The sequence below is a fragment of the Notolepis coatsorum genome (assembly GCF_963971535.1).
Source record: "Notolepis coatsorum genome assembly, chromosome: 5".
NCBI lineage: Eukaryota > Metazoa > Chordata > Actinopteri > Aulopiformes > Paralepididae > Notolepis > Notolepis coatsorum.
The window spans coordinates 50,596,244-50,614,567 of record NC_140169.1 but is presented as its reverse complement, the minus strand read 5'-3'; the positions used below and the strand labels follow the sequence as shown (position 1 = coordinate 50,614,567).

Sequence of the window (18,324 nt, the reverse complement as noted above, 5' to 3'; positions counted from 1 at the left end):
CCTTCCTCTCTCTTCATCCTTCCTCTCTGTTCATCCTTCCTCTCTCTTCATCCTTCCTCTCTCTTCCTCCTTCCTCTCTGTTCCTCCTTCCTCTCTCTTCCTCCTTCCTCTCTGTTCCTCCTTCCTCTCTGTTCATCCTTCCTCTCTCTTCCTCCTTCCTCTCTGTTCATCCTTCCTCTCTCTTCCTCCTTCATCTCTCTTCCTCCTTCCTCTCTCTTCCTCCTTCCTCTCTGCTCCTCCTTCCTCTCTGTTCATCCTTCCTCTCTGTTCCTCCTCCTTCCTCTCTCTTCCTCCTTCCTCTCTCTTCCTCCTTCCTCTCTGTTCATCCTTCCTCTCTCTTCCTCCTTCCTCTCTCTTCCTCCTTCCTCTCTGTTCATCCTTCCTCTCTGTTCCTCCTCCTTCCTCTCTGTTCATCCTTCCTCTCTCTTCTTCCTTCCTCTCTCTTCCTCCTTCCTCTCTGTTCATCCGTCCTCTCTGTTCCTCCTCCTTCCTCTCTGTTCATCCTTCCTCTCTCTTCCTCCTTCCTCTCTGCTCCTCCTTCCTCTCTGTTCCTCCTCCTTCCTCTCTGCTCCTCCTTCCTCTCTCTTCCTCCTTCCTCTCTGCTCCTCCTTCCTCTCTGTTCCTCCTTCCTCTCTCTCCTCTCTCTTCCTCCTTCATCTCTCTTCCTCCTTCCTCTCTCTCCTCCTCCTTCCTCTCTCTTCCTCCTTCCTCTCTCTCCTCCTCCTTCCTCTCTCTTCCTCCTTCCTCTCTGTTCCTCCTTCCTCTCTCTTCCTCCTTCCTCTCTCTCCTCCTCCTTCCTCTCTGTTCCTCCTTCCTCTCTCTTCCTCCTTCATCTCTCTTCCTCCTTCCTCTCTCTCTTCCTCCTTCCTCTCTGTTCCTCCTTCCTCTCTGTTCATCCTTCCTCTCTCTTCCTCCTTCCTCTCTGTTCATCCTTCCTCTCTGTTCATCCTTCCTCTCTGTTCCTCATCCTTCCTCTCTCTTCCTCCGTCCTCTCTTCCTCCTTCCTCTCTGTTCCTCCTTCCTCTCTGTTCCTCCTCCTTCCTCTCTCTTCATCCTTCCTCTCTGTTCATCCTTCCTCTCTCTTCATCCTTCCTCTCTCTTCCTCCTTCCTCTCTGTTCCTCCTTCCTCTCTCTTCCTCCTTCCTCTCTGTTCCTCCTTCCTCTCTGTTCATCCTTCCTCTCTCTTCCTCCTTCCTCTCTGTTCATCCTTCCTCTCTCTTCCTCCTTCATCTCTCTTCCTCCTTCCTCTCTCTTCCTCCTTCCTCTCTGCTCCTTCCTCTCTGTTCATCCTTCCTCTCTGTTCCTCCTCCTTCCTCTCTCTTCCTCCTTCCTCTCTCTTCCTCCTTCCTCTCTGTTCATCCTTCCTCTCTCTTCCTCCTTCCTCTCTCTTCCTCCTTCCTCTCTGTTCATCCTTCCTCTCTCTTCCTCTTCCTCTCTCTTCCTCTCTCTTCCTCTTCCTCTCTCTTCCTCATTCATCTCTCTTCCTTCCTTCCTCTCTTCCTCCTTCCTTCCTCTCTCTTCCTCCTTCCTCTCTGTTCCTCCTTCCTCTCTGTTCCTCATTCCTCTCTGTTCCTCCTTCCTCTCTCTTCCTCTTCCTCTCTCTTCCTCTCTCTTCCTCTTCCTCTCTCTTCCTCATTCCTCTCTCTTCCTTCCTTCCTCTCTTCCTCATCCTTCCTCTCTGTTCATCCTTCCTCTCTGTTCCTCCTTCCTCTCTCTTCCTCCTTCCTCTCTGTTCATCCTTCCTCTCTCTTCCTCCTTCCTCTCTCTTCCTCCTTCCTCTCTCTTCATCTTCCTCTCTGTTCATCCTTCCTCTCTGTTCCTCCTTCCTCTCTCTTCCTCCTTCCTCTCTCTTCCTCCTTCCTCTCTGTTCATCCTTCCTCTCTCTTCCTCCTTCCTCTCTCTTCATCCTTCCTCTCTCTTCCTCCTTCCTCTCTCTTCCTCCTTCCTCTCTGTTCCTCCTTCCTCTCTCTTCCTCCTTCCTCTCTCTTCCTCCTTCCTCTCTGTTCATCCTTCCTCTCTCTTCCTCCTTCCTCTCTCTTCATCCTTCCTCTATCTTCCTCCTTCCTCTCTGTTCCTCCTTCCTCTCTCTTCCTCCTTCCTCTCTGTTCATCCTTCCTCTCTCTTCCTCCTTCCTCTCTCTTCCTCTTCCTCTCTGTTCATCCTTCCTCTCTGTTCCTCCTTCCTCTCTCTTCCTCCTTCCTCTCTCTTCCTCCTTCCTCTCTGTTCATCCTTCCTCTCTCTTCCTCCTTCCTCTCTCTTCATCCTTCCTCTCTCTTCCTCCTTCCTCTGTTCCTCCTTCCTCTCTCTTCCTCCTTCCTCTCTGTTCCTCCTTCCTCTCTGTTCATCCTTCCTCTCTCTTCCTCCTTCCTCTCTGTTCATCCTTCCTCTCTGTTCCTCCTTCCTCTCTGTTCATCCTTCCTCTCTCTTCCTCCTTCCTCTCTGTTCATCCTTCCTCTCTCTTCCTCCTTCCTCTCTGTTCATCCTTCCTCTCTCTTCCTCCTTCCTCTCTCTTCCTCTTCCTCTCTGTTCATCCTTCCTCTCTCTTCATCCTTCCTCTCTGTTCATCCTTCCTCTCTGTTCATCCTTCCTCTCTCTTCATCCTTCCTCTCTGTTCCTCCTTCCTCTCTCTTCCTCCTTCCTCTCTCTTCCTCCTTCCTCTCTCTTCATCCTTCCTCTCTCTTCCTCCTTCCTCTCTCTTCCTCCTTCCTCTCTGTTCATCCTTCCTCTCTGTTCATCCTTCCTCTCTCTTCCTCCTTCCTCTCTCTTCCTCCTTCCTCTCTGTTCATCCTTCCTCTCTCTTCATCCTTCCTCTCTGTTCATCCTTCCTCTCTCTTCCTCCTTCCTCTCTCTTCCTCCTTCCTCTCTGTTCATCCTTCCTATCTCTTCCTCCTTCCTCTCTGTTCCTCCTTCCTCTCTCTTCCTCCTTCCTCTCTGTTCCTCCTTCCTCTCTGTTCATCCTTCCTCTCTCTTCCTCCTTCCTCTCTGTTCATCCTTCCTCTCTGTTCATCCTTCCTCTCTGTTCCTCATCCTTCCTCTCTCTTCCTCCGTCCTCTCTTCCTCCTTCCTCTCTGTTCCTCCTTCCTCTCTGTTCCTCCTCCTTCCTCTCTCTTCATCCTTCCTCTCTGTTCATCCTTCCTCTCTCTTCATCCTTCCTCTCTCTTCCTCCTTCCTCTCTGTTCCTCCTTCCTCTCTCTTCCTCCTTCCTCTCTGTTCCTCCTTCCTCTCTGTTCATCCTTCCTCTCTCTTCCTCCTTCCTCTCTGTTCATCCTTCCTCTCTCTTCCTCCTTCATCTCTCTTCCTCCTTCCTCTCTCTTCCTCCTTCCTCTCTGCTCCTCCTTCCTCTCTGTTCATCCTTCCTCTCTGTTCCTCCTCCTTCCTCTCTCTTCCTCCTTCCTCTCTCTTCCTCCTTCCTCTCTGTTCATCCTTCCTCTCTCTTCCTCCTTCCTCTCTCTTCCTCCTTCCTCTCTGTTCATCCTTCCTCTCTGTTCCTCCTCCTTCCTCTCTGTTCATCCTTCCTCTCTCTTCTTCCTTCCTCTCTCTTCCTCCTTCCTCTCTGTTCATCCGTCCTCTCTGTTCCTCCTCCTTCCTCTCTGTTCATCCTTCCTCTCTCTTCCTCCTTCCTCTCTGCTCCTCCTTCCTCTCTGTTCCTCCTCCTTCCTCTCTGCTCCTCCTTCCTCTCTCTTCCTCCTTCCTCTCTGCTCCTCCTTCCTCTCTGTTCCTCCTTCCTCTCTCTCCTCTCTCTTCCTCCTTCATCTCTCTTCCTCCTTCCTCTCTCTCCTCCTCCTTCCTCTCTCTTCCTCCTTCCTCTCTCTCCTCCTCCTTCCTCTCTCTTCCTCCTTCCTCTCTGTTCCTCCTTCCTCTCTCTTCCTCCTTCCTCTCTCTCCTCCTCCTTCCTCTCTGTTCCTCCTTCCTCTCTCTTCCTCCTTCATCTCTCTTCCTCCTTCCTCTCTCTCTTCCTCCTTCCTCTCTGTTCCTCCTTCCTCTCTGTTCATCCTTCCTCTCTCTTCCTCCTTCCTCTCTGTTCATCCTTCCTCTCTGTTCATCCTTCCTCTCTGTTCCTCATCCTTCCTCTCTCTTCCTCCGTCCTCTCTTCCTCCTTCCTCTCTGTTCCTCCTTCCTCTCTGTTCCTCCTCCTTCCTCTCTCTTCATCCTTCCTCTCTGTTCATCCTTCCTCTCTCTTCATCCTTCCTCTCTCTTCCTCCTTCCTCTCTGTTCCTCCTTCCTCTCTCTTCCTCCTTCCTCTCTGTTCCTCCTTCCTCTCTGTTCATCCTTCCTCTCTCTTCCTCCTTCCTCTCTGTTCATCCTTCCTCTCTCTTCCTCCTTCATCTCTCTTCCTCCTTCCTCTCTCTTCCTCCTTCCTCTCTGCTCCTTCCTCTCTGTTCATCCTTCCTCTCTGTTCCTCCTCCTTCCTCTCTCTTCCTCCTTCCTCTCTCTTCCTCCTTCCTCTCTGTTCATCCTTCCTCTCTCTTCCTCCTTCCTCTCTCTTCCTCCTTCCTCTCTGTTCATCCTTCCTCTCTCTTCCTCTTCCTCTCTCTTCCTCTCTCTTCCTCTTCCTCTCTCTTCCTCATTCATCTCTCTTCCTTCCTTCCTCTCTTCCTCCTTCCTTCCTCTCTCTTCCTCCTTCCTCTCTGTTCCTCCTTCCTCTCTGTTCCTCATTCCTCTCTGTTCCTCCTTCCTCTCTCTTCCTCTTCCTCTCTCTTCCTCTCTCTTCCTCTTCCTCTCTCTTCCTCATTCCTCTCTCTTCCTTCCTTCCTCTCTTCCTCCTCCTTCCTCTCTGTTCCTCCTTCCTCTCTCTTCCTCTTCCTCTCTCTTCCTCTTCCTCTCTCTTCCTCTTCCTCTCTCTTCCTCCTTCCTCTCTCTTCCTTCCTTCCTCTCTTCCTCCTCCTTCCTCTCTGTTCCTCCTTCCTCTCTGTTCCTCCTTCCTCTCTCTTCCTCTTCCTCTCTCTTCCTCTTCCTCTCTCTTCCTCCTTCCTCTCTCTTCCTTCCTTCCTCTCTCTTCCTCCTCCTTCTTCTCTCTTCCTCCTTCCTCTCTGTTCCTCCTTCCTCTCTCTTCCTCTTCCTCTCTCTTCCTCCTTCCTCTCTCTTCATCCTTCCTCTCTGTTCCTCCTTCCTTCCTCTCTCTTCATCATTCCTCTCTGTTCCTCCTCCTTCCTCTCTCTTCCTCCTTCCTTCCTCTCTCTTCCTCCTTCCTCTCTCTTCCTCCTTCCTTCCTATCTGTTCCTCCTTCCTCTCTGTTCCTCCTTCCTTCCTCTCTTCCTCCTCCTCCCTCTCTCTTCCTCCTCCTCTCTCTCTTCCTCCTCCTCCCTCTCTCTTCCTCCTCCTCCCTCTCTCTTCCTCCTCCTCTCTCTCTTCCTCCTCCTCCCTCTCTCTTCCTCCTCCTCCCTCTCTCTTCCTCCTCCTCCCTCTGTTCCTCCTCCTCCCTCTCTCCTCCTCCTCCTCCCTCTCTCTTCCTCCTTCCTCTCTGTTCCTCTCTTCCTCCTCCTTCCTCTCTTCCTCCTCCGTCCTCCTCTTCCTCCTCCTCCCTCTCTCTTCCTCCTTCCTCTCTCTTCCTCCTTCCTCTCTCTTCCTCCTCCTTCCTCTCTCGTCCTCCTCCTTCCTCTCTCTTCATCCTCCTTCCTCTCTCTTCCTCCTCCTCCCTCTCTTCCTCCTCCTCCCTCTCTCTTCCTCCTCCTCCCTCTCTCTTCCTCCTCCTCCCTCTCTTCCTCATCCTTCCTCTCTCTTCCTCCTTCCTCTCTCTTCCTCCTCCTCCCTCTCTCTTCCTCCTCCTCCCTCTCTCTTCCTCCTCCTCCCTCTCTCTCCTCCTCCTCCCTCTCTCTTCCTCCTCCTGCTCCAGACACAATGGGGAGGGGCCTAACATACGACCAAAGCCTGACTTGGACCCGACGTTACCCAGCAAACCAAAACCCCTGTCCGGGGAGAAGACGTCTGACGTAGGTACGTATGGAACCCTGACCCTGACCTCGACCCTGACCCCGACCCTGACCCTGACCCCGACCCTGACCCTGACCACAGTCTCACTAAACACAGCTGCTGGAGATAAATCACTCTCCAATTTCTATTCAATTTCAAACCTTTATTTCAACTCGTAAGTCACCCTCATTTACAGCGACGACAAGCTCCCAAAACAGGTTATCAGCGTCAGGTGGTGAAGCGTCATGAAGCGTCAGGTGGTGAAGCGTCATGAAGCGTCAGGTGGTGAAGCGTCATGAAGCGTCAGGTGGTGAAGCGTCAGGTGCTGAAGCGTCATGAAGCGTCAGGTGGTGAAGCGTCATGAAGCATCAGGTGGTGAAGCGTCATGAAGCGTCAGGTGGTGAAGCGTCAGCTGGTGAAGCGTCATGAAGCGTCAGGTGGTGAAGCGTCATGAAATCAAATCAAATCAAATCAAATTTATTTATAGGGCCCGACAACACACGTTAATGTCCCCATGGGCCGTACAGGTCTTCTTTAAACAAGTCAAGAAGACAACATAACAATAAGTCAAGAACAGAACAAGAACACCATAGGGTCCAAACATTTTTTAGATGAATGCAAATAAATGAAAGAATGCAAGCACTCCCAGACATACCCCACGCGAAGGTAAGGAAAAACTCACTAAAACCTAACAATAGGGAAAAAAAGCTCCACAGGCAATGTGGAGGAGAGAAACCTTAGAAGGGCCGTTCAAGGGGGGATCTCCCTTCTTAGATGTCGGTGATAGTAGTGTTGCAGACGGACAGTTGGTAAGCATGCACTCATGTGTGTGGTGAAACACAGATGAGTGCATGCAATAGCAACTGTACATTTTGAAAAATTAAAGATAGAGCTAATAGCGATAGCAACTGAACATTTTGAAAGATTAAAGATAGAGTTGATAGCGGATCTATTTGAGGCACAGGGGCGGCGCAAGAGGGTCACGTCCTCCCCGTCATTAGTCACGGGACATTCAACACTCCGGTCGTTGCTCAGGGACAGCCGGAGACGGGGGGAAGGGGGGTGGCGCAGAGAGGGTCGCGAACTCCCCGACATCATCGCGGGACATCCGGCACTCCGGTCACCACTACGAGACCTCCGAAGACAGGGGGGCACGCAGAGGGGGTCGCATGAAGCGTCAGGTGGTGAAGCGTCAGGTGGTGAAGCGTCATGAAACGTCAGGTGGTGAAGCATCATGAAGCGTCAGGTGGTGAAGCGTCAGGTGGTGAAGCGTCAGGTGGTGAAGCGTCATGAAGCGTCAGGTGGTGAAGCGTCAGGTGGTGAAGCGTCATGAAGCGTCAGGTGGTGAAGCGTCAGGTGGTGAAGCGTCAGGTGGTGAAGCGTCATGAAGCGTCAGGTGGTCAAGCGTCAGGTGGTGAAGCGTCATGAAGCGTCAGGTGGTGAAGCGTCAGGTGGTGAAGCGTCATGAAGCGTCAGGTGGTGAAGCGTCATGAAGCGTCAGGTGGTGAAGCGTCAGGTGGTGAAGCGTCAGGTGGTGAAGTGTCATGAAGCGTCAGGTGGTGAAGCGTCAGGTGGTGAAGCGTCATGAAGCGTCAGGTGGTGAAGCGTCAGGTGGTGAAGCGTCATGAAGCGTCAGGTGGTGAAGCGTCATGAAGCGTCAGGTGGTGAAGCGTCATGAAGCGTCAGGTGGTGAAGCGTCAGGTGGTGAAGCGTCATGAAGCGTCAGGTGGTGAAGTGTCATGAAGCGTCAGGTGGTGAAGCGTCATGAAGCGTCAGGTGGTGAAGCGTCATGAAGCGTCAGGTGGTGAAGCGTCATGAAGCGTCAGGTGGTGAAGCGTCATGAAGTGTCAGGTGGTGAAGCGGCAGGTGGTGAAGCGTCATGAAGTGTCAGGTGGTGAAGCGTCAGGTGGTGAAGCGTCAGGTGGTGAAGCGTCAGGTGGTGAAGCGTCAGGTGGTGAAGCGTCATGAAGCGTCAGGTGGTGAAGCGTCATGAAGCGTCAGGTGGTGAAGCGTCAGCTGGTGAAGCGTCAGGTGGTGAAGCGTCAGGTGGTGAAGCGTCATGAAGCGTCAGGTGGTGAAGCATCATGAAGCGTCAGGTGGTGAAGCGTCATGAAGCGTCAGGTGGTGAAGCGTCAGCTGGTGAAGCGTCATGAAGCGTCAGGTGGTGAAGCGTCATGAAGCGTCAGGTGGTGAAGCGTCAGGTGGTGAAGCGTCATGAAGCGTCAGGTGGTGAAGTGTCATGAAGCGTCAGGTGGTGAAGCGTCAGGTGGTGAAGCGTCAGGTGGTGAAGCGTCATGAAGCGTCAGGTGGTGAAGCGTCATGAAGCGTCAGGTGGTGAAGCGTCAGGTGGTGAAGCGTCATGAAGCGTCAGGTGGTGAAGCGTCAGGTGGTGAAGCGTCAGGTGGTGAAGCGTCATGAAGCGTCAGGTGGTGAAGCGTCAGGTGGTGAAGCGTCATGAAGCGTCAGGTGGTGAAGCGTCAGGTGGTGAAGCGTCAGGTGGTGAAGCGTCAGGTGGTGAAGCGTCATGAAGCGTCAGGTGGTCAAGCGTCAGGTGGTGAAGCGCCATGAAGCGTCAGGTGGTGAAGCGTCAGGTGGTGAAGCGTCATGAAGCGTCAGGTGGTGAAGCGTCATGAAGCGTCAGGTGGTGAAGCGTCAGGTGGTGAAGCGTCAGGTGGTGAAGTGTCATGAAGCGTCAGGTGGTGAAGCGTCAGGTGGTGAAGCGTCATGAAGCGTCAGGTGGTGAAGCGTCAGGTGGTGAAGCGTCATGAAGCGTCAGGTGGTGAAGCGTCATGAAGCGTCAGGTGGTGAAGCGTCAGGTGGTGAAGCGTCAGGTGGTGAAGCGTCATGAAGCGTCAGGTGGTGAAGCGTCAGGTGGTGAAGCGTCATGAAGCGTCAGGTGGTGAAGCGTCATGATGCGTCAGGTGGTGAAGCGTCAGGTGGTGAAGCGGCATGAAGCGTCAGGTGGTGAAGCGTCATGAAGCGTCAGGTGGTGAAGCGTCAGGTGGTGAAGCGTCAGGTGGTGATATTGATTGTGTGGATTTATTGATTGACTGTTGAATGGTTGACTGTGTTGATTGATTGAATGTGTTGATTGATTTATGTATTGTGTTGATTGGTTTTGTTGATTGATTGCTCTGTGATTTTATATGCTGTGTGATTTTATAAACTGATTTTATATGCCGTGTGATTTTATAAACTGATTTTATATCCTCTGTGATTTTATATGCTCTGTGATTGTATACACTGATTTTATATGCTGTGTGATTTTATATGCTGTGTGATTTTATAAACTGATTTTATATGCTGTGTGATTTTATATGCTGTGTGATTTTATAAACTGATTTTATATGCTGTGATTTTATAAACTGATTTTATATCCTCTGTGATTTTATATGCTCTGTGATTGTATATGCTATGTGATTTTATATGCTATGTGATTTTATATGCTGTGTGATTTTATATGCTGTGTGATTTTATATGCTATGTCAGTGGTTCTCAAACTGTGGTACGCGTACCACTAGTGGTACTTGGTGGTACTGCTGGTGGTACTTGAAAACATTTCCAAAAAAGCTAAAAAAAATTTTTTTTTTTTTGCAGTCAGGCCACTGAACTTGGAAGCAGGCCAGGCCAGTGTTTCTGGTTGCGGCAGTGCGATAGTTAGATAACCTAAGTGGGGAACAACCAGGAGATCACTGTGACAGAGAGTAACGCAGTCTAAACAGTCATACATCTTTAATTCAACTTCAGCCCTGATCATAACCATTTATTTTTAGATTTCTTGTAATGTCAGATAAAAAATGAAATACTCACACTTTTCTGAAAAGAGTTGGTGTTAAATCTGACATTACAAAAAATCCATCAAAATATGTGTTGCTGCTAGGGGCGGTTAGGTGGCCGAGCGGAGATTGCGTTCGTCACCAACCCCGGAGCGGCTGGAATTCGCCTGTTCGAATCCAGCTCACAGCTCCGGGGTTGTCACCAGCTTGGCTGGCCGTTCACACTAATACAATTGGCAGTATTAGAGGGTGGGAGAAGCTGATTGATTGATTGATTGATTGATTGATTGATTGATTGATTGATTGATTGAAAAATTTATTAACAGATTGCAGAATGGGTACAGTACAGTACAGCTCGATACATACAATTGTTAAGAGGATGCAGACCTGAGAAAGACTTTCGTCTTGTTTCCATCAGGGTCCCCCATTTGCAATTCATCATATGACACACATGACATACAGATAGACAGTACTGCTACATCTATACATTTATGACATACCAGATTTTCAAATACAGTACTGTTTGTGATACTAAAAAAATCCAGAAGAAGAGTATATGCATTTGACATAGAAACTGTGCATTGGGGGAGGTTGGGTAGGTGGGGTGGGGCTGTACATTGGAGGTGGGGGGGGGGGGGGGGGGGGGGGGGGTTGGGTAGGGGGGGGGGGGACACACTGTACATTGGAATACTGACATACATTTGACATGGAAACTGTACATTGGAGGAGGTTGGGTAGGTGGGGTGGGGTTGGGTGGGGCTGTACATTGGAATACTGACAAAGCCATGCTTGGTCTTTATTGTACAACTGGGTTAGGACATTTGTAGGGGCCAGTTTTGAATTGCAGTCTCCCGTAGGTGTTCTTTGAGTGTGTTTTTGAAGGTGGGTAGTGATTTACATTCCTTTACAGCTTTGGGTAGGGCGTTCCACATTGTTGTGGCATAATTGCGAAACGTGTTTAGTCCCTTGTTTGAGCCGAATCTGGGTTTTACATGATTTGTGGAGCTCCCTCTGGTGTTGTGATCGTGGTATTCACTGACCTTTGGGAAGTATTTTGACATGTACATGGGTACCTTGGTCGTGTAGTGTATCTTGTAGACCAGGCCCATTGCAAGTTGCTGTACTCTGTTGTCTACTCTAAGCCATCCTAGGTTGGCAAAGTGTGCAGGGGTGAGGTGGGTTCTAGGAGTCAGGTCAAGCAGTAGTCTGACTAGTTTGTTTTGAGATGTTTGTAATTTGGTTTTTAGTGCCTTTGAGGTGCTTTGGTACCATGAGGTGCAAGCATAGTCGTAGTACCCTTGAATGAGTGCTGCTGCCAGAGTCTTCAGGGTATTCTTGTTTACCAGGGAGGAGATCCGGTACAAGAATCGAGTTCGTTGATTGACTTTTTTTATTACATTGGATGCCATTTTGTCACAGGAAAGTTTAGCCTCTAGGATGGAACCCAGGTAGGTAATTTCATCTTTCCTTGTGACAATATTGTCACCCACTGTAACTGAGAAGCCGTCTGTTTTGCTGAGTTTGTTATTTGAACCGAAGAGAATGGACTCTGTTTTGCCCATGTGTAATGATAGTTTGTTGTCGGCGAGCCATATGCAGATTTTGCCTAGTTCCGAGCTGAGGGTTTTTTCAACCTGTAACTTGTTCTTGTCAGAGACCAGCTGGCGGGGTGGGTCCGGGTCGTTGTAAACAGCGACTCCTACAGTTCGGTCGGGGCGCCTGCTAAGCGCGGATGGGACCTGAGTGGGATAGTGTGATCCTTCCACACGCTACGCCCTCTCTGAGAATATCCACGCTGCCAGGTGAAAAGAAGCGGTTGATTGGCTGGACGTGTGTCGGAGGAAGCACGTGATAGCCTCCACTCTCCCAGACCGACTGTGGGGGGTAAGTGCGCAGCGACCAGGAAGGGGATTGGGAATTGGCATAACGACTAAAAGCGGGAGAAAATCGGAGGAAAATGGAGGGGGAAAAAGATCAATAAAAAAAAAAAAATGTGTTTCTGCTAATCATTGACACATGCCTAGCCTGTAATAATCCCCCCAGAAAAATGTACTTTGCATTTGATATATTGTAAATATTTTACTTTTTGTGTGTTTTTTTTAACAATAATTTGTGATGCCATCACACAAACTGGCATTTAAAGGGTAAACATTCAAAAATGTATTGAATATGTGTTTTCTTTTCTTTTTTACAATAATTTGTGATGCCCATCACAAACACTGGCATTTAAAGGGTAGAAATTCAAAGATTCCTGCACCAGAATGCAGGAAATTAAGTTTTTGTAACAAAATAAGTGTGTGTGTGTGTGTGTGTGTGTGTGAGTGTGTGTGAGTGTGTGAGTGTGTGAGTGTGTGAGTGTGTGAGTGTGTGAGTGTGTGAGTGAGTGAGTGAGTGAGTGAGTGAGTGAGTGAGTGAGTGAGTGACAATTGCTTGCTGTGTGAGAGAGGGACAGAGAGAGAGAGAGAATTAAGTACATTTGCTGAAATACAGTTGTTCTTAATTTTCTCACTTGCTATGTTAGAATGTTAGTTATTATGTTCTCAATGCCCCTTGCATCGTATGAGTTGTGTGGAAGCGTTTGCTACTTATAGTGCTATCCCTTTGTACATTGTGGCTGTGTCTGACAAAAGTTAACAATAAATAATGGTATTAGGAATACATTTGCCTCCTGCGTGAACTGTGCATAGCTGAATAGACTGTATTTTAACACCGGTCATATGGTGGTACTTGGAGAGCCAGCTACGTTCTCAGGTGGTACTTGGTGTAAAAAGTTTGAGAACCACTGTGCTATGTGATTGTATATGCAATGTGATTTTATATGCTGTGTGATTTTATATGCTGTGTGATTGTATATGCTGTGTGATTGTATATGCTGTGTGATTTTATATGCTGTGTGATTCTATATGCTGTGTGATTGTACATGCTGTGTGATTATATATGCTGTGTGATTGTATATGCTGTGTGATTGTATATGCTGTGTGATTGTACATGCTGTGTGATTCTATATGCTGTGTGATTGTATATGCTGTGTGATTGTACATGCTGTGTGATTGTACATGCTGTGTGATTGTATATGCTCTGTGATTTTATATGCTGTGTGATTCTATATGCTGTGTGATTCTATATGCTGTGTGCAGGGCCGCCTGGGAGAAATGCGAGGCCCTGTGCGAGATTTAACGCGAGCCCCCCCCCCCCCCCCCCCAAAAAGGTTAAAAAAAAAATATATATATATATATATATATATATATATATTTTTTTTTTTTTCTTTTTTTTTTTCATACAGTCAACATATTCTTAAATAATAGCGCTGCCCGAGGCGGGGCATGATACAGTCAGTCAACATATAGCAAAAGAGATAGCGAGAGAGAGCTCCCGTTCTACAGTCAATATACAGTGTACAGAGAGAGAGAGAGAGAGAGAGAGAGACATTGGAAAGAAATTGAAATGCTATTTGGCCCTAACAGAGAGTACACAGTGGCAGAATACCTGAGCACTGTGACTGAAGATCCTTGACTATACAGACTCAGCGAGCACAGCCTAGCCATCGAGAAAGGCCGCCATAGGCAGACTGTGTGTGTTAGAAAGAGAGAGAGAGAGAGAGAGAGCATCTGTGTTAGAGAGAGAGCATGTATGAGAGAGAGAGAGAGAGAGAGAGAGAGCATGTGTGTGTGTGTTAGAGAGAGAGCATGTATGAGAGAGAGAGAGAGAGAGAGAGAGAGAGCATGTGTGTGTGTGTTAGAGAGAGAGCATGTATGAGAGATCCAAAAGGACAAAGATCAACACTTAAATCCAAAGAGAAGAGGGTCTATACCAGAGAAACCAAAGCAGCAAGGAGCCAATGGCCGACATCAGCTAAATAGGCTAGCCAGGTACTGTGACACACACACAGCTTTGGCCAACGGCCCAACGCTACCCAAGCTACACAAACGACCAAGACATTCACACACAGCACATGTCGTATCTCCAAATGTTGTGAAGTAGCATATCGCTGCTGTCGGGACAAAACCTCATAACTCCAAAAACCCAACTTTTCAGCAGATGAAAAAAACTAACACAGATTTGAGGGTGAATAGAGTTAGGAGGTTTAGACAGATGATCGGTTTAATGCTTTTCCATTGTTTAAACTTTGTAAAACCCACACCCACATATGGAGGATGATCTACGGAGTTGATTTATATAATAATAAAAAAATCAAAAAATGGAGTTATGAGGTTTTTGTCCCGACAGCAGCGATATGTTTTGCCTGGAAAAAAACATCGTTATTAACAAAACATTCGGGAGGGGAAGGAAGGAAGAGTGGGGTAATGTCATGACATTTTCATTAATCTTACCTGCACCAAGGAACGCAGGCGAAAGGCCGTAACACAGGTCTCCACGTTGACGAAAGGCCTCTCGCTGTCAGGACAAAAATAAGCTGCTGCCAGAGCCTTGTCATGGTGCAGGCCCGACTACATCTTCTGTCAAAGATGATGTCGTAGTCAGAGTGCCAGAACCCCCTGCTATTCTCACGGCTAATGTCAATGGTCGTAGCACAAGCTAACAGCTAACTCAAGGCTAACTGATAGCATCAAACGAACGTTCCCAGCCGAGCGCAGCCGGCAGTTAACGTCGAAGCTAAACAGCTAACTGGCTAACAGTTAGCTCAACCAGGCTATCGCTAACCATTAGCTAACGCAAGAAGCAAGCTATGCGGCTACATACAGCCAGGTGCTGACACCAGGCACACACCGTTAGCTACTAGTAGTACTATTAGCTAGTCGGCCAGTTTAGCTCCAGAGAGTGAGAGAGAGAGAGAGAGAGAGAGCAATGTCCACGGCGGGAATAGAATAGAGTTAATAGAATAGGTTAAAAACTCACCAAACGTCCAAGAGGATGGAGACAACCGCGTGGAGTTGACGAAGTTCATCTGCCAAACGACCCTCTTCATCCTTGGCTGCAGGTTAGCTAACGCTAGATAGCCTTTAGCTAAGCTAGCTACTAGCCGACATCATCATGGGCCATGGCCTATATCCCGACTGCATCATGACAAGGCTCCGGCCATTTGTCCCGCCTTTCGTCAACGTTCATTGGTGACTGACCGACTGATAATGACCGACCTTGGCTGGCATAACTAAGCATAATAGTCAAAAGCTGCACGCGCGAAATATTCAAACGCAGCTGATTCTTCTTCTTCTTCGTTTAAGTTTCCGGCGGCGTACTATGACGTAAGTAACCACTCCCTTCGTTGAAACCAATGCCTGCTGCAGAGCACCAGAGCTCCAATAGTGACCCAGGTGCAGACCCAGGAACAAGTCAGACACATTCTACAAACGTGTCTAATGTGAAATATATAAGCATATAAGCAAAACTAGATTTTATGTATGTGTTGAAAAAGGGCCTCGCGGGAAGGGGGGCCTCGCAAAAAAAAAATAAAAAATAAAAAATAAAAAATAATAAAATAAAAAAAATAATAAATAAAAATTTTTTTTTTTATTTTTTATTTTTTTTTATTTTGCGAGGCCCCCCTTCCCGCGAGGCCCTGTGCGACCGCACTGCTCGCACCCCCCCTGAGGCGGCCCTGGCTGTGTGATTCTATATGCTGTGTGATCAGGGGAGGAAACTAACTTTTTGGCTTACCAGCCAACTGGCGAGTATCTGATTTTTTTTACCAGCCAAACAGATTTTTTACCAGACAAAAAAAATCGCTAATTGTGATAATTACTTCTTTGTACGTCTTCGTCTAAATTGATTTTCAATCATAGTAAATTAATCACACTGTCTCTACTCTTCAAAATATTACATCATTAAATCACATATTAACATGAAAGAGGGAACTATTCTGGACTGGGTTGGGCTGAACTGGGCAGTGAAAGATGCTGGGTTGGGCTGGTCTAGGTTATACTGAATGATTAATTGAAAATGAATTGAAAATGGGGGACCCTGGTGTAAACAAGACGAAAGTCTTTCTCTGGTCTGCATCCCCTTAACAATTGCATGCATTGAGCCGTACTGTACTGTACCCATTCTGCAATCTGTTAAATAAAGTTTTCATTCATTCATTCATCACAGCTCAACTACTAGGAATGTGTGTCTGACTCTTAAGTGCAGGAAATATTCATCAGAAAGGGGGGACATGATGGAGGGAATGGAAAGAGCAGGTTTGACAGGGGCAGGGTTGAAGGGCATTGGAGTGTGGAGGAAGTGGACAAGGCATTAAGCAAACAGGACTGAAATGGGGGACCCTGATGTAAACAAGACGAAAGTCCTTCTCTGGTCTGCATCCCCTTAACAATTGTGTGTATTGAGCTGTACTGTATTGTACCCATTCTGCAATCTGTTAATAAAGTTTTCAATCAATCAATACTGGGTTGGGCTGGTTTAGGTTGGACTGAGTTGGGCAAGTGAAAGAACCAAGCATTTCACTGTAATGTAATAGCTAAATAAAACAACTTGAACTTGACTTGTTACATTTGCACTCTGGTTGTATGCCAAATGTATTCTGGTTGTACTGTACTTGTGCTGTAAGATGACAATACATTGGAACCGAATCGACAACGCTAGGGGTTCAGCAGGTGTATTCTGAATGCCAAGTATGACAACATCACCGTTGTGAAGGGCATATGGGCGAGTCACAGTGGTGATATGGGGGGAAACCCGGTAATAATAAAATGTCACTCGGCTGCATTTAAGCAAAGCCGCTCAGTATAGTCGTCCACTATGTTGAATGCGCGTTATGGTAGCTTGTTACATGCTAGGTAGCTAGCCGGCTAATGTTGTTGACTTGTCATTCTCATCCGACTCGAAGGAGACGCGTCGCATGCTGTTGTTCGCCCCCCATGTCAGACCGCACTGATATCCGAAAGCGACGACTCTACATGCAATTATTTTCATCCACTGGTGTGTTTTTGTCTAAATTTGTCTACGTTGTCAAGCCGGCTGCCGGTGGCAGGAGTCTGTAGGTCCGCGCGGCGCGCGCAGTGATCTGTCCACTTCCCCTAGATGGGCGGCATCTTCTAGAAAATGAGTGTTCATTGGAGGAGCTTAGAGCGCATCTGTACAACGATGATGTTAATTGGTTATGGTCGGATTATTATGAGGCGCAAATGGGAGGAATCAAGGGGGGAGTCAGAGTTCGGCTTGTGCCAGTGAGCGAATCAGCAGATTGCAGAATGATTTTTTTGTTTTGTTTTGTAATTACTAGTACTCGCCAGACTGGCGAGTGCTCTTCATGAATTACTCGCCCAAACGTAAAAAATACTCGCAATTGGCGAGTAAAGTGGCCTAATTTCCTCCCCTGTGTGTGATTGTATATGCTGTGTGATTGTACATGCTGTGTGATTGTATATGCTCTGTGATTGTATATGATGTGTGATTGTACATGCTGTGTGATTGTATATGCTGTGTGATTGTATATGCTGTGTGATTGTACATGCTGTGTGATTCTATATGCTGTGTGATTGTATATGCTGTGTGATTGTATATGCTGTGTGATTGTATATGCTCTGTGATTGTATATGCTCTGTGATTGTATATGCTGTGTGATTGTACATGCTGTGTGATTCTATATGCTGTGTGATTGTATATGCTCTGTGATTGTATATGCTGTGTGATTGTATATGCTGTGTGATTGTACATGCTGTGTGATTGTATATGCTGTGTGATTGTATATGCTGTGTGATTGTATATGCTGTGTGATTGTATATGCTGTGTGATTGTATATGCTGTGTGATTGTATATGCTGTGTGATTGTACATGCTGTGTGATTGTATATGCTGTGTGACGCACTGCACACAACATGGACACACTGTACAAACAGAGAGGGGGTTATTTTTATGTTTTTATATTTTGCTGGTTGCATGGCACCTGAGTTAATAACTGGTAAACTGGTCAAATAATACAAGGAATAATATTCTGTCTCTGTCTCTGTCTCTCTCTCTCTTTCTCTCTCCCTCTTTCTCTCTCTCTCTCTCTCTCTCTCTCTCTCTCTCTCTCTCTCTCTCTCTCTCTCTCTCTCTCTCTCTCTCTCTCTCTCTCTCTCTCTCTCTCTCTCTCTCTCTCTCTCTCTCTCTCTCTCTCTCTCTCTCTCTCTCTCTCTATATCTCTCTCTATATCTCTCTCTACATCTTTCTCTATATCTCTCTCTCTCTCTCTCTCTCTCTCTATATATATATATCTTTCTCTATATCTATCTCTCTCTCTCTCTATATATATCTTTCTATATCTCTCTCTCTCTCTCTCTCTCTATATATATATATATCTCTCTATCTCTCTCTAAACTGGTCAAATAATACAAGGAATGATATTCTCTCTCTGTCTCTCTCTCTCTCTCTCTCTCTCTCTCTCTCTCTCTCTCTCTCTCTCTCATCTCTCTCTCTCTCTCTCTCTCTCTCTCTCTCTCTCTCTATATATATCTTTCTCTATATCTATCTCTCTCTCTATATCTCTCTCTCTCTCTCTCTCTATATCTTTCTCTATCTCTCTCTCTCTCTCTCTCTCTCTATATATATATATATATATCTCTCTATCTCTCTCTAAACTGGTCAAATAATACAAGGAATAATATTCTCTCTCTGTCTCTCTCTCTCTCTCTCTCTCTCTCTCTCTCTCTCTCTCTCTCTCTCTCTCTCTCTCTCTCTCTCTCTCTCTCTCTCTCTCTCTC

The 18,324-nt window shown here is 47.3% G+C and overlaps 1 protein-coding gene across 1 annotated transcript in view; it reads left to right on the top strand.

Annotated features, from left to right (window-relative positions):
* cd2ap (CD2-associated protein) overlaps nucleotides 1-18,324 on the top strand; it is a 232,188-nt gene that overhangs the window by 198,243 nt on the left and 15,621 nt on the right. Inside the window, exon 14 of the mRNA XM_084314088.1 lies at nucleotides 5,834-6,011. Coding sequence (XP_084170214.1) covers nucleotides 5,834-6,011 — 178 coding nt within the window. The remainder of the gene's footprint in view (nucleotides 1-5,833; nucleotides 6,012-18,324) is intronic.